The following is a 23,719-nucleotide window of genomic DNA, read 5'->3' as shown; positions in this document are numbered from 1 at the left end:
GTTGGTCATGTCAATGTTATTACTCAAATTTGAAACATTTGAGAATTGTAAGTGATAGTTTTCTCTAATCTTAGAGCTGTTAAGCACAGAAGCAGGCTGTTTAGCCCATTGAGTCTATACCAATCGGTTGTATTCCTCCATTGAATCCCAGTAACCCTGCAAGCTTAATTCCCTCGAATGTTCATCCACTTAACTTTTAAAATAATTCATTGTCTCTACTTGCACAACCTTTGTGGGCCACAGGCGTCAGGTCATTAAAAAAAAAGCTTTTTCTTCATAGTCCCCTGTGTAACTTGCCCATAAACTAAATCGCATGTCTCTTAATTCTTGTACCATCAACCGATGGAAACAGGTTTTCTTTATTTATCTTCTCTAAATCTATCATATTGTTGAACATCCCTATCAAATCTCCCCTCAATCTCCTTTGCATCAAGGAAAACAATTCCAGGGTCTCCAGGCAGCATATTAGGAGCTTGGCCTGCTGCGTTCATCCAGCTCCACACTTTGTTATCTTAAATTCTCCAGCATCTGCAGTTCCCATTATCTCTCCAGGCTCTCCAGCCTAATTTCCTAGCTGAAATCACTTATCCATGGAACCCACCTGATAAATCTCCTCTTTACCTTCACTAGGATCTGCATATCCTCCTTTTTAAAATGTGGTTACCAGATTGGCTGCAACACACTATTTGTAATGTGTCAGAGTTTATCATAGTTCGACATAACTTCTCTGTTTTCGTACTCAAACCCTGCCCGTTACCTCTATCATTTCAGCTTTTAGTAATATTTTGGAAACCTCCTCTTGCTTAGTAATTCCTGAAACAAGGTACTTATTAAGTATTCCAGCCTTGCCCTATGCCTCTATGTATATATCACTTCTTGCTACTGGGCCCCAAACCACCTCTTGCCACCCACATAAAATTTACATTCTGGTAGAAGATTTGGGGTTTTCTTTGATGTTAACTTCCATTTTGCTCTTCCTTTGTCAGTCTCATTTTTTCTTAAATTTCCCCTCACAACTTCTTAACTATGGCCTGGTACTCACTCGAGTTTGCATGCAAAACAAAACAAAAAAATGCTCACTGTATTTAGGTACATGTGACAACAATAAGTCAAATCAAATTAAATTATAGAAGATTTGACGTGCATCAGACAACATTTTCACATTTGTCCTTTGTCCAACTGTCTTGCTGTCTCTTTGGGCTCTGTCCTATCGATTCCTCACTACCTGACCCACCTCCCTATTTTCATATAAACTGCTGTTTTCCCAGCCACCATCAGTTCTGAAGAAGGGTCACTGGATCCGGAACGTTAACTCTGTTTTCTCCTTCACAGATGCTGCCAGACCTGCTCAGCTTTTCCAGCAATTTTTTTTTTCTCATTCTATTTCTATTTCTCTTCTGCCATCGACTCGGATTAAGTTTTTTGCCCTGTCAGCCTCATTAGAATGTATATAGCTGTAGGTGATGCATTGTTCTGTTACTGTACTTTCAGTCAAACCTGAATGCATTTTACCTTGCCTGGATCCCATCTTATCACATTGAAATTATCTCTATTGCAGTTGAGAGGGTTGAATCTACTTTTGATTGTTTCTTACTCTTCGCCAATACTAATCAAAGCCAAGATCCAATGATCAGTCTTGAATGATCCAATGAAAACTCTTGACACTATTTCTTGTTGACATTTCGGGTCCGGACCCTTCTTCAGAAACATCAACTTTCCTGTTTCTCTGAAACTGCCTGGTCCACTGTGCCCCTCCAGCTCCACACTATGTTATCTCTGACCCAAGCATCAGCAGTTCTTACTATCTCTGATCCTATTTAATTCCTTAGCACTAGATACAGCAGTACCACCTGTCTAGTTGGGCAGAGAAATAGCGTTCAAGGAAGTTCTCCTGAACCCACATCAGATAGTTCTCCTGCAACAACTTCAAGATTCCAATTGCTCATCCATAAACCTAAAATAACATTCCCTTTTTTAGAATCTAAGTTGTATACATGGATAAACAATAAAGTCCGTAAATCTCCTTTGTGTTCATTCTGTCATGCTTAATGTTACACATACACCAATTGAAATGTTATTAAGTATGGAGATATTAGAGATATTTTAAACTACTTTGATTAGACAGAATTGAGCAGAAAAAAATTCTCGTGGTGGGAGACCCTGGAAATGTATAACATTTTATGTAAAAGGCTGTGGCTCACGAATCAGTTGAAATCTGTGAGAATGAGAACTTTCATAATAAAGATGTCAAGGGCTGCAGATCAAAGATGAATGGGGTTGAGTTACAAGTCAGCCCTGATCTAAGTGAATGGCAAAGAAGACTCTAGGAACTGAATGGCCGAGAGACAAGTGTATTAATGTAAAATTTAAGGCCGTGTGCTAGAGTTGTGACTCAAGTCCCTTTTAGATACTGTAGGTTCATCAACAGCTATTTACACTCTTATGTGAAACAATAGAAATACAATGTCATGAATTAAAAAACCATATTATATTTAAGTTGGATGTTGAATGCTTTAGTTCTTAATGAATTACATAACAGCATCATGGACAATTTTCATATTGATTCCATAATGGTGTCTGTAGCAAGGTTTAGTCTGGAACAGTCCACTGAAATTGATGATGTTCATAAAAACTTACGCAAGTAACAGAAAGTTTATTCCAATAATATTTCAACATCTGAGAAAGTTTTCTGTGAGCTCCTAAAGGAGCACTGCCCCTTTCATTATTGACATATACTTTCAACAGTCCCAGTGAAGTTGGATGCTGGGAATACAGCCTCAGGAAATTCTTTGAAAAGTAGACTTTAGAGTGTGATATTCTGCTTAAGTCTTGATATTTTGGACAAGGTATTAAAGTTCTAACAACTCCATGACTGATTTCCTTTCAGAGCTGGTTTTGTGGTATTCTATGATTTTCTCCTGGGATTGGATTCTGCGTATCGGGTTTGCCGTCTGGTGGTGGGCCTTTACCATGGTGGACAGGAAATGGGCGATCTCTCTCCACTTCCAGCTGTCTACTGCGATATTGACAACTTACCAGCCTATTTTCCAGAGGCTGGTGGAGGCAACAGAGCAATCCTGGCAGTCAAGCAAGTTGTGCCAAGGTGTTATTAGCATGGCCCATACTTCAACATAATAAGTCCCCCATTTAACTTATAAATAATGTATAATAATCATAAATGAACTATTCTGTGAGACAAACTGCCATTTAAAACTTGGTTTGTTCTCACAGTTAAGAACGGATCAAACTTGAACTCTCTGCAGTAATGAAATAACACTTCATAAACTGCCTTAAGGTATTTGTGTGGTTAGCTGATAAAAGACTGGTAATCTGGTTCTATGGGAGAAGGCATGAGATTGGGGGTTGAGAAACATACCAACAATGATCAAATAGCAGAGCAGACATGATGGGCCAAATGGCCTGAATATGCACCTATATTTTTTGAACTTGTGTTTGGTCATATCGATGGGTGGTTAACTGGCTGGCTGGTTAAATGTTTTACGAGCTGACTGGGTGGTTGCTGATTGGTTGGTTGTGTTTTGATATCATGAAAGTAATGGAAATAATACTCATGGGTGCAGGCTGATATAAATAAGAATAATAAAACTTCTACAAGTTTGTACTCCTAAAACCTTTTTAATGTGGGTGCAACAGTGCTTTAAAAATAATAGGTAATTGCAAAAATATTCAGAGAGCCTTCCTGTCACAATGGTCCTGAAAGCAGTGTATTTTGGTTTATTTTGCCCATATTATATGAAATATTTTAACCATTCTCTTTCCTAAAAGCCATCCATCATTTTCAAAGGAAGGTGAGATTGATGAGCTGTCTTTTGAGCTCTGGCATCTCAACAGCGACACCGTGGATCAATACAATACCTCGTTTGCTTGTCTTTATGGGAGTAGGATAAATGGAAACGTGAAAGGAAGACTTTAAATACATGAATTTAAATTCACTTCATGTCTTCATGGCATCCCAAAGTACTTTACAACCAATGAAATCCTTTTGAAACATAGTCACTAATGCAATGTAGAACTGTAGCAGTCAATTTACACAAAACAATATCCCACAAACAGCAATGAGATAAATGATCCAATAATCATTTTTTTGTTGTTAGTTGACAAGTAAAAATTAGTCAGGACATTGGGATAAGTTCATGCCTTTTTAAATAGTGCTGTGGAATCTTTTGCAACTATCTGAAAGGGTAGCTGGGGTCTTGGTTTAATGCTTAATCCATGAAGTAGCATCTCCGATAGTCCAAGCTCCCTTTGTACTCAAGTCTCTAGAGTGGTGTTTGGACCTGCATTCGTCTAAATGAAAAATGTGAATATTATCACTGAACCAGGGACAAGAACCTACAAACTGGGTCTTAAGCTGAGGTCTATGAGTATGTTGTGTGCCAAGCCATTCAATCAGATAATGACATTAGAGACTGGAAAATAAAAGAAAGAATGGAAAAGTAGATGCTAATATTGCATGATTTGAGCACATTAAAACAGGTATTAGTCATCTACTCCATGTATTCAATTTATCTGGTTTGTTTATGTCAGGGTGCGTCCATCTCCAGGAATTAGTCTTATAATTGAGCTACAGGCTTCTGGGGGCTGTGATCCCTATGGACAGGACATCAACCGTCTCATCTCACGAGGCTGGATCAAGATCGATATTTTTGACTCCCAGAATCAAGTGATCAGTGGCCGATGGAAGGTTCCAATTCGAGTTCTTCCAGTTAAACCATCCATGACCACCAGTGAATTAAATGGAGTGCCTCAGGTAAAATAGTCTGGATAATGTTGGAGATGGTCAGAGTAACTGATGGTTTTAAATTGAACTGTGTTTAGATTGACTGCTGAAAGTAGGTGACAGGGTTAGTAATTTGCGTATGATTTTTCGTAAATTAATGAATTGACCCCAATGTGCTGTTTAAAATGATAAAGGGACTTGGCAAGAGTAGATGCAGAGAAGCTGGGTGTAAAGTGCTGTGGGAAAAAGTTACTGGAGACCTTTTAAAAGGGAGCTGACAATCTCCAGAGAGGAGAGGACACTTCAGTTATCTTGTGTGATACAAGTTAGTTGCGATTATGAGTAAGAATAGGGTCCCACAGTTTGTCAGGGCCATATTTAATTGCCCTGGGGAACCAGAAATGGAGTTTACGAATTGGTCACACTCTTTCTCACCATGTTTAAGTGTTCTCTATGGATTGATTCTTGCTTGCTAGTCATTTTTTTATCCACTTCTTTTTTCTTATGTTCATGTATTAATCAAACTGCTATAATCAATCGTATGAAAGAAGCCCACCTATATTTGTGTTAGGTCTGGTAGACTAGGCACAATTACCAAATGCAGTTGTATACAATTTGGTTTTATTTGCTCCTGTTAACATTGAAAACAGTGGATGAATGCTTCACAAGGCCTCCTTAACATGAGCTGGAAGTCATTTGGAAAGGGGAGGCTTCTGTTAGCTCAGCTCCACCTTCTCAAGGACAATTAGCAACATGCAATAAATGCCACCCAACCAGCAATGCCCCATTCCACAATGTTAATATTAAATGTTTAAAAAATCGGCTTCTATCAACTGTTGTTTCTCCTATTATTACTATGTAAAAACCGAAAGAACTGCAGGTGGTGTAAATCAGGAACAAGAATGAAAATTGCTGGAAAAGCTCAGCAGGTCTGGCAGCATCTGAGGAGAGAAGTCAGAATTACCGTTTTGGGTCCAGTGACCATTCCTCAAAGTCAGGGCACCAGACCCGGAACATTAACTCAGATTTCTCTCCTCAGATGCTGCCAGACCTGCTGAGCTTTTCCAGAAATTTCTGTTTATTGTGTGTCTAGTTACATATCTGTGAAGAACTTTGGGAACTTTATCTAACTTAAAGGCACTATATAAATGATGTTGTTAAATAGCACATCACTGTTAATTATAAATTGCTTACATTCAGAAATGCTTTGAATTGTTCAGCAATTCAAATGACATACTATAGTTGAACAAAATGAATAGAAAATAGCACAAAAGATGAGGTTTTTTTATGCCACTGAGTCATAATAATTCAAATGCACCAACTTTGAATTTAGAGGAACACTTTGGTTATGGAAGTGTAAGACATTATGGTGAAATTCAATAAACATTAACTAAGAAAATGAGAAAACCAAAGAACTGCAGATGCTGGAAATCTGAAACAAAAGCAGGAATTTCTGGACAAAAGTAGCATCTGTGGTGAGAAAGCAGAGTTAATGTTTTGGGCCCAGTGGCCCGTTGTCAGACATAATAGGATTATTTTTGAATATATACATTAAAATTACAATGTGATAAATTAATTTTTTGCCAGTTTATTCTGTCTTTTCTTTATAGTTAGAAAATGTGGAATTATACCTTCGTTTAGTCAATGCAAGAGATGCAAATGTCCAGACAACTGCAGCCATTGATTCCAATAATGCTACACTGTATAAATATCCACCACTGGTATGTAAGATTTCTTCACAATTTCAAACTTTAGTCTGCTCACACCAAGTGAGTATATAAACCCCAGTTTTTTCAGTACATAGAAACATAGGAATTGTGGCTATAGAGAAAACCAAGTCTCCTCTGATTGATCTTCTACCATTCTGGTAATCAACTTGATTCTTAGGATAATGGAATTCTTGACTAATCATAGCAATCAATCTGTATTATATCTGTACACACAGAACAAGACATGATAAACGTAAAACTCCAGTGACGGAACGTTTGGAATCCTGGGCTCAAAATCTATTGTTCTTCTTAGTACAATACACTTAGCACATATACTTTGCTGAATTACGTATATGCCCTATTCTAAAGTATTATCTTCCAGAAGAAATCGAACTCATTTTTGGTTGAAGGCACCAGTCCCAATTCATGTGGGATGAACTTCCTGAGGAAGTGGTGGATGTGGGTACGATTACAACGTTTAAAAGACATTTGGATGAGTACGTGACGAGGAAAGGTTTAGTGGGATATAGGCCAGGAGCAGGCAGGTGGGAATAGTTTAATTTGGGATTATGTTCAGCATGGACTGGTTGGTCCAAAGGGTCTGTTTCTGTGCTGTATGACTCTATGACAATGACTTTTCTTCAGAAAGATGGTCATATTCCACACTATTCAAAGATAAATGGAGTACATTAAAATAGGTGAAAAACTAAAAAAAAACTGAATATTATTCAAAATCCAAAATCCAAAATAAAAACTCAAAATATTGGCAATTCCCAACTGTGAGGCAGCATCTGTGTAAAGAGGAACATCAGGTATTCTTTTAGGTTGAAGATCTTTTATTTAGAAGCAGACAGTGTTCTTCAGTGGCTTATTTGGAATACATTGCCACTGCTGAAAATATGCCAGATTCTGTCTATAATTTGTGATGTATTGACTGATCTCAACTTCATTTACTCTGAATGCCCTTGTTCCAGAAAGAAGAAACAATCCTGATCCCTGTGCAAATGATTACAGCAACACAAACTTGCATTTATAATCATAAAACCCCTACAGTGTGTACCCTTTCAGGTCACCGCACTGCTACCAATTTGCCAACCACTATGCTGAGGGAGATCTTCAATTGGACATAACGTAACTATTTGGGAAGTGGAATTTGTGAAGCTTTCCTGTAACTCTCTGGAGTGAGTGTCATTCTAATACCTTTTGTGCCATTTAACTGATGCCGTCAGTTGAAGTGTCACTGAAGGACATGCCACAGACAAAACATGCAACATGAAGAGAAGTAGTGAAGAGAATTTGGTTATGCCTTACCTATTTTTCCATATCAATGTTTTTAAATGATGATATTGACCTCTATATATTGACCTCTATATGATGATATTGACTTCCATTTATAAGGCAATGGGAAGTGCTTCAAGGTGGTGTCCTATTCAAAATACACAATATTTGAATCTTTCATATTAGTACAGTACCTTTGCAATGTGCCTTCCTGGATTCCTTGTTTGGAGAGTGGGTTGAAAGGCCATGTCTTGTACTGTCATAAATAAACAGCATACGTGGTCTGAATTGAACTCAGGATAGTATAAGGAAGTTATTAATTACTTGGATTAAATATTGTCCTGTTTTGTTTCAGGCATCAGCACGCACTACTATTCCCATTGATGCTCCATTCTCGTCTTATAATTCATCTTACCGTCACCCGACTATTCAACTGGTCTATCCCTCTTTTGGTGAGACTGTGGACCCTCCACCTCCTTCTGCTGATATGATGGTACTTCAGTGTTCTCCCTCAGCCAGAACTCAATAATGATGATTCAAACCCACCAATCCCAAGACAAAGCAAAATGCAAAATATGAAAAAGTATTCCACTGTTGAATGATATTAAACAGCAAAAATTGTGAAAACTGAACAGAACGTCCATTAGTGACGCTTGTGAGATCTCTTGGGGCATTGCTCGTGACTAGTCAGAGATTTTGCTGAAGTGCAATGTCATAATGGAACAACATGTGCAAGATATATGTTAGCACAGGGCTTTTAAGATAATTAATACACATGAGCTCAATATAATACCTTATAGACCAATTAGAGTTGGATCTCCTATCCCAAACCAATAGAGTCCGGCAACTCGGCCAAAATACTCAGGTTCATCTCTATTATTTTAATCTATGTAGAAAATCTTCTGACAGGTCCTTGTTGTATGTGACTAATCCATTGGAGCTGCATATGTATGGATTCCAAATGACAAGACCTGGCTCATTGCCTGCAATCCAAACAGCTGACCAGGGCACAAGACTAGTAACCCATGGCATCCCAAACTGTTGTGTGTTGAATGGTCACTCGCAATAGATACCACAAAGGTGACCCCATTGAAAAGAAATCTGTCACATTCTGTAGGAAAGTCGTAGAGTCATACAGCACCAAAATAGACCCTTCAGTCCAACTTGGCCATGCCAATCAGCTACCCTAATCTGACCTAGTTCTACTTTTAAGCATTTGGGCCATATCCCTCTAAACCCTTTCTATTCATATACCCATCCAGATGCATTTTAAATGGTGTAATTCTACCCACCTCTACCACTGTCTGTGGCAGCTCATTCCATACACACACCCCCTGCGTATTTGATTGATTGAGTTATTGTCACATGTACCGAAGTACAGTGAAAATCTTTGTTACCCCTCAGTTACTTTTTACATCTTTCCCCTCTCACCTTAAATCTATACCTTCACGTTTTGATGCAGTTTTTAAAAAGTTTTAAAAACAATCTTTAAAGTGGTTACATGACAGTGCTACGTTTTATTTCATTCAGATCAAAATTGGGATTTATTAATTATTACAACCATACTAACGGGAGTGATTGAACTGTAAAGGGGGACAACTGGTGAAAATTAGATGAAAGCAATACACCTTAAATAGATTTCTAAGATTTACCTAAGTAGTTTCTCTACTTGATAGCCACACAGAGAGGTGGTGGTAGTCGGTGGGAGTACATAGCTGCAGTAGTTTCTAAATGTGGATTCTTCTTCTGAAGTGTGAGGTGTATCTTATCTGAATGCTAAAATGTCAGAGATGCTGGTCAGTGGGACAGCTGATAAGAATAGGACATGGAGAACGGCTGTGTTAATTTATCTAACAACTTTCATAACCCCAGGACAACCCAAAGCAGTACTTTTGAAGAGTAGTCACTATAGTAATGCAACAACTCAGTAAGATCTCAAAATGTCATAATAAGCATATCATCTAAGGTTTTGGAGTAGATTTGTAGCTCGGGTTGTGGGTGTTGAGGTCGGTTGGCTCGTCGAGCTGGTTTGTTATTCCGCAGACGTTTCGTTACCGTGCTGGGTAACAATCTCAGTGCACCCTCTGAGGCTAATAAATAAAAAGAGCAAAGGTAAATTACAAAAGAAAACTAGTGTGAAATACAAAAACAGATAGCAAAAGCATCTATAAGCAAATAAAAGGGAAAAGAGTAGCTAAAGGAAATGTTAGCCATTGGAGGATGAGACTAAGGAGTTATAGTGAGGAAAACAGAAATGTCAGAAACACTAAATCAATTTTTTGCCTCAGTTTTTGTGGTGGAGGACGCTAGCACCATCCCAATATTAATAGGTAATGCAGAGGCTATAGAAAGGATGAAACCTAGAACAGTCATCATCACTAGGGAAAAAGTACTAAGCAAACTATTTGAATTGAAGGCAGACAAGTCCCCAGGACCTGATGACATGGATCCTGGTGTATTAAAGGAATTGGCAGCAGAGATGGTGGAACCACTTGTTATAATATTCCAAAATTCCCCAGATGTGGGAAAGGCTCCAGTGGATTGGAAAAATTTTAACATAATGTCCTTATTCAAAAAGGATGGGTAGCAATAGGTAGGAAACTATAGACCAATTAATTTAATATCTGTTGTTGTGAAATTGTTGAATTTCATTATTAGACGAGTAATAGCAGGACATTTGGAAAGTCAAAATGCTATCCATCAGAGTCAGCACTGTTTTATGAAGCGCTCGAGGTCATCGAAGATGTAACAAGCAATGTGGATAATTGAAATCTCATTGATGTAGTGTATCTGGACTTGCAGAAAGCATTTTATAAGGTGCTGCAAAAAATGTTAATATACAAGGTAAGATTACATGGGATTAGGGATCATTTATGGATAGGGGAATCGATAACCAACAAAAAGCAGAGATAAATTAGGTTTTTTTCTGTTTTATAGCAAGTAACACAGGTTTTGGTCTTTGGGTCTCAACTATTTACAATTTATATCAATGAATTGGATGCAGGGCTGGAGGGTACTAGAAACAAACTTGGAGATGATACAAAAGTAGTTGGGACAGTTAATTGAAATAAATATCCTAATGGATAGATTAGGTGAATGGGTCAAAATTTAGCAGAAGGAGTTTAATGTAAGGTTATCCATTTTGATCAGAAGAATAGAAAGGCAACTTGTTATCTAAATGGCCAGAAACTTTGGTGCAGAGAGATGAGTGTCCTTGTGCATGAATTGCTAAAAACTGGAAGGCATGCACAGTAGCTATTAAGGATGACAAATGGATTTTTGGCGCTTAATGTGAAAGCAATTGTGTATAAAAGTAGGGAAGTGTTGAAACTATATGAGGCACTTGTGAGACTGCACTTGGAATATTGCATATAGTTTTGGTCCCCTTTATTTGAGGAGGAATCTAGTCGTGTTAGAGGCAGTTCAGAGAAGATTCACTAACTATCTAGGATACGATCTAATTGAGGTATATAAGATGCTAAAGGAGACTGACAAAGTAGATACAGAGAGAATATTTTATCTTGTAGGGCAATCTAAAATGAGAGATCATAGTTTTTGTATAAGAGTAGCAGATTTAAACAGAGATGAGGAGAATCTGAGACAACAAGCTGTGGAGCTGGAAGAACACAGCAGGCCAAGCAGCATCAGAGGAGCTGATGCTCTGATGTTGCTTGGCCTGCTGTGTTCATCCAGCTCCACACCTTGTTGTCTCAGATTCTCTAGCATCTGCAGTTCCTACTATTTCAGAGATGAGGAGAAACTATTTCTCTGAAAGGGTCATGTATCTGTGGAATTTATTGCCACAGCGTGTAGTGGATGCCTGGATATCAAGTAAATTTAAATAAGAAATAAATGTTTACAAAGTATGAGATTGAGGGATAATGGAGAGCAGGCAGGAAAGTGGAGTTGAGGTCAAGATGAGATCAATCATGATTGTATTGAATGGCAGTACAGGCTTAAGGAGGTTGGATTGCCTATTCCTTGTGTTCTAAAGTGTTTGGAGGGTGATTTTGAATGGTTGTTGTTTATCTTGATTAGTGACAATTTAAAATGCGATTTTTTTTCAGTGTGAGTTTTAATTCAGTGTATTTCATTTACTGTTTTGAGAGTATCTAAGTCAAGCAATTTTTGTCTTGGGAATTTGAAAGGCTTTTTAAAATTTTCGGAACATTTTCAAATATGTCACAATGATGCTCATGAGTTCTGTACATGGTGGACACTGGATGAGCAAGGATGGGAATATGAGGATGAAATTGAGGGCTGAGGGCTAAGGATCTAATAGCCACACAGATAATTGGGGTCAAAGTCCCAGTGAATAGAGGCAGGCTTTCTATCTGCAATCTTTGATGTTTTCCTACCTCAGTTCCCACCTTAGCTGTATCTCAGGAGATGACAGTCATGACTCCAACCCATCTCCTGATGTTAGAAGATGAAATATTCAGGTATTTGTGATGATTTTCAGAAGTTGGGAATGCAATACTCTGAAGTGACTGGAATTGCACTTCCTGACTCAAGGGGGAACATCCCTTTCCAATTCTTGTAACAATGCAGCAGTAATAAGACTCCAGTTTGCACATGAGTTTCAGCCTAGATCTGCTACTCAAATCTGAACTGAAACTTGATGTCACAATTTTCTAACTCTGAAGCATAAGTCCTGCAATTAAGCCACAACAATGTAGATGCTGTATAAAATTTCAGGCTAAACTGCTTAACAACTTAAGCAACATAGCATAATGGTACTGTTGCTGGACTTAAAACCTAGAGACCCAGGTGACATTCTCCAGTGCCCAGGGTCCAAATTCATCATGGTTTCAAAAATGAAATTTGAATTTGAATAAATCTGCAAGACTGTCTGGCACTTAACTACAGTTTAAATAACTTTATTCATCTTTTTCTATTGATCAAAGTTTATATCAAAAAGATGTGGCCACTTATAGAAGTTATAGAATCCTGACTGTATGGAAGCAGACCATTCAGCTCATTGAGTCCAGACTGCCCCTCTGACAAACATCTCACCAGACCCACCTTATCCCTGCAAACCTGCATTTCCCATGGCTAATTCACCTAGCCTGCACACCTTTGGACTATGGGAGGAAACCATGCAGACATAGGGAGAATGTGCAAACTCCACACAGGCAGTCATCCCAGGGTAGAACTGAACACAGTCCCTGTCGCTGTGAGGCAGCAGTGCTGACCACCGAGCCACACTAAAAGGGTGCCTCTAATTCACTGTAACAAAAGACATTGGAACTTTAAACAAATGAAAATAGTTCTATAGTTAATGATTACCCCAGTCCCCCTAACACCTACAGTTATGTAAAACCTGGAGCTTGCTGGCATATACAAAATGTTCACTCTCTCAGGGCAACTAGTGTTGAAAAGAGGAAGAGAGTTGTGGGATAGAGGCGAGCAGCCATGACAAATGATCCTCTTGACTGTTTGTCACCTGTAGCTGAAGGTATCCACTTCAGCCAATCCAGGTAACAAGCCTGTAAATAGACCTTCCAATCTGCCTGCTACCCTCTGTAATGGTCAGCCAAATGTACAGAGTGAGGGACTAATGCACCTGGAATGTGAAGTGTGTCCGTTCAGCTAATGGGAGAGGTACTGCAAAACTCTCATGTGAATGTGAAATTCAAACTCCTGTAGGCCACAAAAATTACAGGTGGCTTAGAAGTCTGGGAACAGTCTGAACAATCGTTCACATTGACTGCTGCATGTGGTACTCACCTCGTCAAATCCAAGATGTGAGGGAAGGCTCCTATATGGAGAGTTCTCCGAATGGAATGCCACAGTATGTCCAGATGACAGGCAAGGCTGAGGAAATAGCGGATGCTTAAGAGCATTCTGCATAGGGAGACCTTCTGTACAGAATGAAATGACAGTGTTCTTGGGGGCTGGGGAAGAGTCTTCACAATTTGTGAGGCACCAGCTCCCTTCAGAACTTTCAAGAGCTGACAGTAATGAGAAGTCTGGACAAACCAGAGATCACCCAGCCAGCAACACTCCACAGGGTCATGCCATCATGCTACAAGAAGTACACTAGGACCCACTTGGAGCATTTTGATTGTACTGACCAAGAGCCAGTTGACGACTTGTCACACCAGGTCATGTGGAGTCATGTAACCTGCTCCCCCATTCAGTTAGAACATTGTTGACTTAGCTGCTTGTGTTCATGTTCTACCAACCAGATGAATCTGCACTGACTGGGATGTAAACTCTTGATCAACAACTGCTGAATTTTAACTATCATTCTTGAGGTCTTGGTGAAGGTAATCATGCTCCAGACCATGATCAGTCGTTGGGATAAATGTTTATCAGAATACTGGAACAATTCGTGCTGTTCCTTAAACTATTTCCATCTCATCCAGATTTCTGGAAATGTGCCAGCTTTTTGCACAAATCAGTTTTATATTGACTGTCTACTCCACATTCAGAGATCAGAAATAATTATATGTTCCTACTCTCTTGAAAATAAATCTTGATTTTTCAAATGCTGTCCATGTAACAGAAGTCTTTATGATCATTTTGTACACTATTTATTGTGTAAAAGAATGAATTCCAACTTTAGTTTTATGGCATTCAGTAAACATAGTCAACTTAACAACTGGTTTGATTTTGGGGCAATCTGATTGTCCGAAGACACACACACATTTATTGATGTTCTAACTGAAGTCAGTGCAACCCTGTGTTCAGCCGAAGGCTCGTTCCCAAATCAAGTGGGACACGGTGGCTGTGGTTTCTCCTCACCAATGCCCAGAGCATTGTAAGTACTGTGTCCCCAGTTCTTTCCGAACTTAAACTGCTGGCCTGTAAAGGTAATAAAAATAATATTGATTTGTAATTCATTGCTACAGTTACAACTGGAATTAACTGATAATTAATGAATCCGTCAGAGAAATTAAAGACATGTAGACTAACCCACCTTCAAGCCTGTTCCCCAATTCATTTGGATCTTGGTCTGATTTGTACCTCAGTTCATTTATACACTTTTATTCCACAACCCTCAATATGCTTATCTGACAAAACACTATGCTAATCTTGAAATTGCTAAGGTTCGAGCAACTACAGCCTTTTGGGATTAGATTTCCACTACCCTCTGTGCACTATGACTGTTCCTTGAATATCTCTATTTTTATGATTTGCACCCTCCAACACTTTATCTGGGATTTCCATCACAGTAATCCTCCAATCCTGCACTCACCAGCATGCGTCAGTGCAAGTAATCATGAGATTATCATGTTTGAGGTCCTGTTTTACAATTATTATTGGTTTATTTAGAGTGTTACTGAAGTGGTGTTTTATCCAGGGAAGGGGGAGAGGGGTTGTGGATTGCACAGGGGAGGGGCAGTTGTTGTTGAGGTAGGATTATTTGAGAGGGTTCACTAATGACTTGAAGGTCCTATAAGTAAGATCTGTTGTTAGGTGGAGAAGTGGAGGCTTATTGAGAGATACTGCTGCAGCAGTGAATTTACTACAAAGGATTTTAGCACTGATGCAGGACCTTATTGAATGGATTTTTGAAGGGATATAGTGTTGAGAATGAGCCTTTTGAGGACCTTTGGTGGTCTACTTAGGGAATTTTCTGACAATGTAAGATATTGACAGTAGAGGAAGAGGGCAACAATGTCACTGAGGAGACCTTTCCCTAACCCTATTCAAAACCGAGCAGTTTCCATACTTTACTCCATGGGAATTCCATGCTAAAACAATTTGAACTATTGATAGTTTCAATTAGAAAACCTTGTAATATTGTTAGGTCTCATAATTAAACTTTTGTAACTATTAATGGATGTTAATTGTGTCAGCAGTTGAACTGATGGGAGAAAATAAGAACGTTAGTACACATCACACTATCAGATAATGCAATCCAAAAACTCATAAGATACAGAATTTCTTCCATCAAACGGCAGGAATGCACTCTTAAAAGGTAAGGGAATAAAATCTGAAATGTACAATTTTAAATATGTAGAACTTAACTGAGGTATGTTTGCCATTCTATTCTAGAGTAAAGAATGCAATTAGATTTGTTTTGGAAAACACTTAAATGTTATCAATAAATATGTACTTATTAATTTTAGTTACAATGTATAAAATACAGGTTGGTCAAGGACAGCAAGAAGCAAATCAATATGACTGGGAGAGAAAGAGCCAAAGGGAGAATAATCATACCTGGAACAAAACCATTATAGGTTGGGTGAAGTGAAGAATCAGGTTTATAAATTATCCTGCTATGCTGCTCCACTGGTTTTTGATCTGGAGTTTGGAATAAATCCATTTTCCTTGGGTGACAGGGATCAATAGATGGTTCATAAATCATGGGGATGAAAGCACAACTATCTGGTGGTTTAATTTCATCTTGTGCCTGCGTAAATAATACATGAAGTTGCTTTACATGCCAGTTCAAACATTGGGTCTAAGTACTACAAAACAATTTGCAGAATCTTACAAAGGCAGTTTTAGGCCTTGATGATATATTTGGTGCAATCAGGTCACTCCTGTTACACTCCATCATTTCGCGTTGCTTCAACTCTTCTATGGTCTGAATGGCAGATGTTGCTTCAGGATTGTTGTCGTATACACAATCCTTCAGAGCAAAATGATATTTGCCATCTCTCGGATAGAAATAGCCTGCAATTAAAAGTGGCGCAGTTAGTGCCTTTTATACAGTATAAAATATGCAAGCTTTGTTCACTCAAACAACTTACGATGGGAAGGGAAGGTGGAAATAACTGCTTGCTACATGGTAACACTGTACCATTAACTGTGAGGCCACGGCAATCTCTTGAACAATAATCAGGTTACCAAGTTGTTAATTGTACCTTGGTAGCCAAATTTCCACTCACATACATTGCTAGATAATCAGCAATATAGCAGAGTTTCAGTAAAACCATTTGGCTTATTGTAGCTTAATGATAACATACCCAAGATCATGGTTGAGGTTTCAGTCCGTGGACTGCAGTACTGAGCCTAGGGTGATACTTTAGTGCAGTACCGAAGGAGTGTTACAGGATGTGTTGTCTTTCAGATACATTAAATCATCTCACAAGACTCAGTCTGCCTTCTTCAGATGGACACTAAACAGCCCATGCCACAATTCAAAGAACAGAGTTCTCCTTTTAACCTGACCAGCATTTGTCCTCATCCATGATCACAGAAACAGATGATATTATTCTCTCATTGCTGTTTATGGCACCTTGCTGCATTCAAATTTGCTGCTGCTGTTACATGAGAACAATGATTTCACTTCAGAATTACTTCATTGGCTATAAAGAAATTCAGGACATCCTGAAGTTGTCAAAAAATAAAAGCTAAAAAACCAAAGTTCCTTCCTTTTTCTCTCTCTTGCCTCATCTAGCAATGTCCTCAGATGTTGTAGTAACTGGGGATACACCTGGAACTTTCCCTGGTTTTTATGTGCCGCATGATGTAGTGCATTTGTCCAGTTAGCCACTCATGGTATAAGGGCTGACATGATTCCAAATTCTGTAGTGTACAGATTGATCAAAAGTACAATTTGCATTTACAAAGCATAATCGATGTAGAAACCTCTGCCAAGTTGATTCACTACAACTTGGTGAGTAAAAAAGATATGATATCAAGGGAGATAACTGCACATTTGACAAGAAAATAACACTTGACTAAAGAAGTAGGTTTACAAGAAAATAACACTTGACTAAAGAAGTAGGTTTAGAGAAAGGCCATAAACATTGATTGATTCCAAAGGCACAACACTGGGTAATGGAAATGTAGGGAGGTGTAGGGACAGGAATTCCAAGTCAGAGTAACAAAGTTCAGGGCAGAAGGCTGGAGGATTGTAGAAATTTACAAAGGTAGAAAGGCACTGAGAATTTGAACATGGAATGAGAATTTTAAATAACCAGAAAAAAATGTGAAGCAGATGACCCTGCAGTGTGTAATATTCTTGTAAAACAAATATCAAAAATGGCACTTTGTGTAGCTGATGATTTTTAGTATTCATATATGTACAATTATGAACTCAAGGAATGTCTTACATCATCCCAGTCAATATTTCAGAGCAAATCTTTACAATGGATCAGGCAACTATATGCTACAGTGGTAGTAAATGCTGATCTTATCAGCAATGTCTCCATCTCAAGAATTATTTCAAAAATATTCAAATCCTCTCCTGATTATCTGCAAGCAAAAAATATTTTTTCATAATTGGGAACTAGAGCTATCTTCTTCCTAGAATTGGTAAAACAACATAATTTTCTGATGTGTCGTCGTATATTTTACACCATAAAATGGCTAAACATAGAACCAAAGATTCTTCATTTTATTCATTTGGTAGGTTCCAGGAATTATCACAAACTCTTAGTTCTTAAAGGTGGGAGTTGCAGGTAGGCAGATAGTGAAGAAGGCATTTGGTAAACTTGCCATTTATTGGTCAGTGCACTGAGTACAGGAGTTGGGATATCATGTTGAGGCTGTACGGGACATTGGTAGGTCACTTTTGGAATACTATGTTCAGTTCTGGTCTCCCTGCTATAGGAAAGATGCTTTTAAACTTGGAAGGGTGCAGAAAGACTTAAAAGGATGTTGCTGGGGCTGGAGGGTTTGAGCAATAGGGAGAGGCTGAACAGGCCGGTGCTATTTCCCTGGAGTGTCGGAGGCTGAGGGGTGACCTTACAGAGATTTATAAAATCTTGAGGGGCATGGATAGGGTGAATAGCCAAGGTATTTTCTCCCGGGTAGGGGAGTCCAAAACTAGAGAGCATAGGTTTAAGTTGAGAGGGAAAAGATTTAAAAGGGACCTAAGGGGAAACTCTTTCATAGAGGGTGGTGCATGAAGGAATGAACTGCCAGAAGTAGTGATGGAGGCTGCAACAATTACAGCATTTAAAAGTCGATGGGTGTATGAATAGGAAGGGTTTAGACAGATATGGGCTAAAAGCTGGCAAAGAGTCTAAATCAATTTAGGGTATCTGGTCGACATGTATAGATTAGACCAAAGGGACAGTTTCTGTGCAGTACAACTCTGTCTCTAAGCCTCAAAAAATCACAAGGACTTAATGAACATCACCGTTTTTAATGTTTGTATTCTGCACCTGCCCCGCATATGTGGTAATTTCTGGATGACCATAGGTCCTATTCAGCAGATGCCTTGGCACCTGGGGATTGTACAATGCTTTTGTTTGAGTCAGAGTTAAACGTGGTGCCTTGGGCTGTCCAGGTTCATATGACAGGAGTCCAAGAGTAGCATTGCCATAGGTCTCTCCTAGCCGGCTTTGTAACTTTGGAATGTACCCTCCATACCTGCAAAATGAACAGCAAGAGATTTATTTTTAAAAATGTAGACATTTCAGCTCTAGTACATCACTGGGAATTGATTCAAGGCATAGGAATTACTGTAGGAAACATCTATGATTTACTTAATTCATCTTCTGCTGCCCTGGTATAAGAACAGTCGTGGGTAATTCAGCTCCTCATATTATTTTGTACCATTCAATTTGATCATGGCTGATCTGTATCTTAACTCCATCCATTCAACTGGCTTCTGTAACCCTTAATGCTCTTGCTTAATAAAAATTGACCAATCACAGTCATATGCCACAGTACTGATAATACCAATCAATCTCAGTCAATTATAATGGATCCAGGCATAACAAATTCCAAAAAGCAGAAAGTTTTTGGAAATATAATTCAAAAGCACCCATTCCTCCCATTGTTTCTACACTTAGCACATGTCCTGTCCCAAATTAACCATCTACTGTATCCTATTTTGTGAAAGTAACATCTTATCAGGTTCATAAAAATGTTTCATAGTAAAAATAATTACTGTTTATACAACAGTATTAGTTTCTCTCATTTAAGATTCTACCTCTGACCTTCAGCCAAAAATATATTATTTTCCTTTTGTGTATAAGTTGCCCCCAGCTCTTACTCAGAAAATCCAAACCCTCTGTACTTACCACCTGCTCCACCTTATGTCAAACTCACTCTGGTAGAAATGCACTCGTTGATAGATTCATAGAATATCACACTGCTGAAGGCGCCTGTTCAATAATAAAAATATTTCTGCACTACATTTGTGGGTGGAGTTGGCAGGAACATTTTCTGAACTGAAAACTCTGCAATAGTGACAGCATGGGGGGAGAGAGAGAGTGGATTCTGCACGTCCACCGTCATCAGCATAAACCACCATTTTCCAGCTGCTTTCAGACCTGATGAAGGATGGACTTGAAACATTAATTCTCCTTTCCTGTCTACAGATGCTGTCAGACCTGTTGAGTTTCTCCATCAATTTTGTGCAGCTGTGTGCACACTCCATAGTTTTCTGTATTTAACTCTATAGCTAAAAGGAAGGGGAGGGTGTTAGGGTACAGGAGAACAGACTGTTGCAGGGAGACTCAGGATCGGTACAGACAAATCAGTGATGGAGCATGGAGTAAGGTGCATGAAGGAGCAGAAGAGGGATTTAGGGGATGAACAGAGGGTGGGGTCAGATGTATGGAGGAGTAAAGTGAGAAGGACCTGGCATCCTGGATTTGATGGGATGGTTTGGTGGGACAGTCAGTCAAGGTAAGAAAATAGAGCGCTTAATGATCAGTGTAAGTATTACCCACACAGCAATTGATTTCACAGTGACTCACAGGCATTTCAGTTCATCCATAACATTTCTTACCTGTCTGAGAGTCATCTTGAAGAAGATAGGCAGGGATTCTGGAATCCATATTATCAGAGGAATGTGATGCACTGGAGAAGGTCAGAGGAGATTTACCAAATGTTGCCTGGGCTATGAAGATAGATCGTACAGACTGGGTTGTTTTCCTTACAGCAGAGGGGACTGAGATGTATAAAATTATGAGTGGCATAGACAGAAAAAAATTATTGCCCGCTGGGTGGAAGGATAAACTAGGGGGTTTAGATTTAAGTTAAGGGACGGGGTGGGGGAGGGGGGGCGTTGAAGGGGAAATGAGTATTTTAACTTATGTTGAGATTGCACAGGATGTTGGTGAGGCCTCTTCTGGAGTATTTATCCAGTTCTGGTTGCCCTGTTATCGGACACAAATTATTAAACTAGAGAGTGTTCAGAAGATACATAGGATGTTGGTGGGAATGGAGGGTTTGAGTTATAAAGAGAGGCTTAATAGGCTGGGACACTTTTCACTAGAGCATAGGAAGTGACTTCATAGAGGTCGATAAACTCAGGACGGGCATAGAAAAGGTGAAAGGCAGGTGTCTTTTCACTAGGATGGGGGATTTCAAGACTGGGGTAAATTTTTAAGGTGAGAGGAGAAAGATTTTAAAAAGACACGAGGGGCAGCTTTTTTTTTTACACAGAGGGTGGTTCATGTGTGGAATGAACTTCCTGAGGAAGTGGTGGATGTGGGCACGGTTACAACATTTAAAAGACATTTGGATAAGTACATGAATAAGAAATATTTGAGGGTTATGGGTCAGAAGCTGGTAGGTAGCACCAGTTTAGTTTGTGGTTATGCACTGATGAAGGGTCTAGGCCCGAAACGTCAGCTTTTGTGCTCCTGAGATGCTGCTTGGCCTGCTGTGTTCATCCAGCCTCACATTTTGTTGTGTTAGTTTGTGGTTATGGTCAGCATGGACTGGTTGGACCAAAGGGTCTGTTTTCAGGCTGTATGACACTGTAACTCAGAAGATGGTGGGATGCCAGGACACACAGCCTGTGGTAGGGGCAGAGGTCCTAACACGTAGGAAATACTTAAATGTGCAGTTGTGATATCCAGGCAACAAAGCCATGTGCTGAAAATGGGATTCTCAACAAAGGCGCTTGTTTTTGGACCCTGGACCGTTTATTTTTCTGTGCTGTGGATCTGCATGACTGGTGCCCCTAAACTCTGCTGTAACCATTGAAGACGGGCCAGTGGCGGAAGCATTAAGGGAATGGGGCTGGAGTAGACTTTCTGGGTCGTTACGATGACGGCGTGACACAGTAAGAAAACACCCCGGCACTGCCTCAATAGTGCAGCAAGGTCAGTTCGAGGCCAAATCGGAGCTGACCACTTCGTCAATCATTCACTGAATCACATATGTGAAATGAATATAATCCGGTACCTGAAGCTCGTTTTCCCCATTTTAGAAGGTGTTTTTGTTTTTTTTTTGCTCTCTTCCCTTAGCCTCGAACTACCCTGGCCAGTCAATAGGATGGGTTGGGAGTTCAAGTCCCCGGCTACTCCAACACTCTTGAGCCCGTCACTGGTGCTGGTTCTGTACATCGTGGGCCCTCAGGGGAGATACACAACGTCAGCCAGACCTCTGCTAATACCACAGCAAAATACAGAATACCCACATTAAACTTTCCCTGAACCTTACCCGGGCATGAAGTTCGGATCAAACGTACTAAATACATCCTGTGTTTTGAGAGGTAATGTAAACGGCATTGTCAAGCCAATCCGAAAGCACTGTAATGAATCTAAAAGCAATATCCTTGAAGAACTATCTTGGTCGACAATGGAAAACCTTGCTGCAGATCCCGGTTGGCTGTTGGGCTGAACTATAGCAGTAACCAGGGAGAGGACTCGTGTTACTTTAACATCAGCGTCATGTGACTGGTCACAAACCTACTGGGAGCCTGCAACAGAGGCGCTGTCACTGAAAGGACATTAAAATGACGAGAGACAAAAAAAATGCTGGAAGAATTCAGCAGGACTGGCAACATCTGTGGAGAGAAGTCAAAATGACCCTTCCTCAGAACTGATGTTCCACAGAACCGAACTAGGAAAAAGTTGCTTTTTAGAGTGAGGAGAGGGCTTCAGGAATAAAGGATAAGATGAGAGAGAGAACAGTTGGACAGACTAAGTAAGGAATGGATAATGGTCAGCCTAGGTGAATGAATAGCTCTTAATGGGAACAATTAGTAACTAACAATTGGATGTGTGAAAAAACAGACCATGTGATAACAAGATAATAAAATGTGAGGCTGGATGAACACAGCAGGCCAAGCAGCATCTCAGGAGCACAAAAGCTGACGTTTCGGGCCTAGACCCTTCATCAGAGAGGGGGATGGGGAGAGGGTTCTGGAATAAATAGGGAGAGAGAGGAGGAGGCAGACCGAAGATGGAGAGAAAAGAAGATAGGTGGAGAGGAGAGTATAGGTGGGGAGGTAGTGAGGGGATAGGTCAGTCCAGGGAAGATGGACAGGTCAAGGAGGTGGGATGAGGTTAGTAGGTAGGAGATGGAGGTGCGGCTTGGGGTGGGAGGAAGGGATGGGTGAGAGGAAGAACCGGTTAGGGAGGCAGAGAGAAGTTCTCTGATGAAGGGTCTAGGCCCGAAACGTCAGCTTTTGTGCTCCTGGGATGCTGCTTGGCCTGCTGTGTTCATCCAGCCTCACATTTTATTATCTTGGAGTCTCCAGCATCTGCAGTTCCCATTATCTCAGAGAGAAGTTGGACTGGTTTTGGGATGCAGTGGGTGGAGGGGAAGAGCTGGGCTGGTTGTGTGGTGCAGTGGGGGGAGGGGACGAACTGGGCTGGTTTTGGGATGCGGTGGGGGAAGGGGAGATTTTGAAGCTGGTGAAGTCCACATTGATACCATTGGGCTGCAGGGTTCCCAAGCAGAATATGAGTTGCTGTTCCTGCAACCTTCGGGTGGCATCATTGTGGCACTGCAGGAGGCCCATGATGGACATGTCATCTAAGAAAGGGAGGGGGAGTGGAAATGGTTTGCGACTGGGAGGTGCAGTTGTTTATTGCGAACTGAGCGGAGGTGTTCTGCAAAGCGGTCCCCAAGCCTCCGCTTGGTTTCCCCAATGTACAGGAAGCCACACCGGGTACAATGGATACAGTATACCACATTGGCAGATGTGCAGGTGAACCTCTGCTTAATATGGAAAGTCATCTTGGGGCCTGGGATAGGGGTGGGGGAGGAGGTGTAGGGGCAAGTGTAGCACTTCCTGCGGTTGCAGGGGAAGGTGCCGGGTGTGATGGGGTTGGAGGGCAGTGTGGAGCGAACAAGGGAGTCACGGAGAGAGTGGTCTCTCCGGAAAGCAGAC

At 40.1% G+C, this 23,719-nt stretch overlaps 2 protein-coding genes across 4 annotated transcripts in view; one reads left to right on the top strand and one right to left on the bottom strand.

The window, feature by feature from the left end:
* The window catches only part of LOC125451251 (coiled-coil domain-containing protein 17-like), a 53,608-nt gene extending 42,266 nt beyond the window's left edge, over nucleotides 1–11,342 (top strand). The window contains exons 10-13 of one of the 2 annotated variants that reach the window (XM_048528175.2): nucleotides 2,888–3,103; nucleotides 4,549–4,771; nucleotides 6,352–6,462; nucleotides 8,084–11,342. In XM_048528175.2, coding sequence (XP_048384132.1) covers nucleotides 2,888–3,103; nucleotides 4,549–4,771; nucleotides 6,352–6,462; nucleotides 8,084–8,257 — 724 coding nt within the window. In that variant the 3' untranslated portion in view covers nucleotides 8,258–11,342. The remainder of the gene's footprint in view (nucleotides 1–2,887; nucleotides 3,104–4,548; nucleotides 4,772–6,351; nucleotides 6,463–8,083) is intronic. The other variant, XM_048528177.2, reaches the window with a different exon arrangement.
* A 2,928-nt stretch (nucleotides 11,343–14,270) lies between these two features.
* On the bottom strand, nucleotides 14,271–22,256 carry LOC125449871 (protein FAM166B-like). Of its 2 annotated transcripts, none has more exons than XM_048525813.2 (5): nucleotides 21,784–22,031; nucleotides 18,776–19,008; nucleotides 16,178–16,359; nucleotides 15,901–16,093; nucleotides 14,271–14,538 (listed from the first exon to the last, which is right to left on the bottom strand). In XM_048525813.2, the coding sequence occupies exons 1-5, from the start codon at nucleotides 21,942–21,944 to the stop codon at nucleotides 14,444–14,446; spliced, it is 864 nt and encodes a 287-aa protein (XP_048381770.1). In that variant the 5' UTR covers nucleotides 21,945–22,031; the 3' UTR covers nucleotides 14,271–14,443. The 2 variants fall into 2 exon arrangements, with proteins under 2 accessions (XP_048381770.1, XP_048381772.1); XM_048525815.2 differs by lacking the exon at nucleotides 21,784–22,031 and adding an exon at nucleotides 22,042–22,256 and having other exon boundaries at nucleotides 14,272–14,538.
* Nucleotides 22,257–23,719: the final 1,463 nt, after the last annotated feature.

This window comes from Stegostoma tigrinum, chromosome 3, assembly GCF_030684315.1.
Source record: "Stegostoma tigrinum isolate sSteTig4 chromosome 3, sSteTig4.hap1, whole genome shotgun sequence".
NCBI classification, from domain to species: domain Eukaryota; kingdom Metazoa; phylum Chordata; class Chondrichthyes; order Orectolobiformes; family Stegostomatidae; genus Stegostoma; species Stegostoma tigrinum.
This window is presented reverse-complemented; position numbering and strand designations above follow the sequence as displayed.

What these genes read in the sequence shown, in the direction of transcription:
- LOC125449871 (XM_048525813.2), bottom strand. Translation starts at nt 21,944, where the DNA reads ATGTACAGAACCAGCACCAGTGACGGGCTCAAGAGTGTTGGAGTAGCC. An exon ending in GAATACAAACATTAAAAACG is followed by an intron (nt 16,360 to 18,775) that starts GTGATGTTCATT and finishes TTTTAATTGCAG; the next exon opens with GCTATTTCTATCCGAGAGAT. An exon ending in CTATAATGGTTTTGTTCCAG is followed by an intron (nt 14,539 to 15,900) that starts GTATGATTATTC and finishes TTACCTTTACAG; the next exon opens with GCCAGCAGTTTAAGTTCGGA.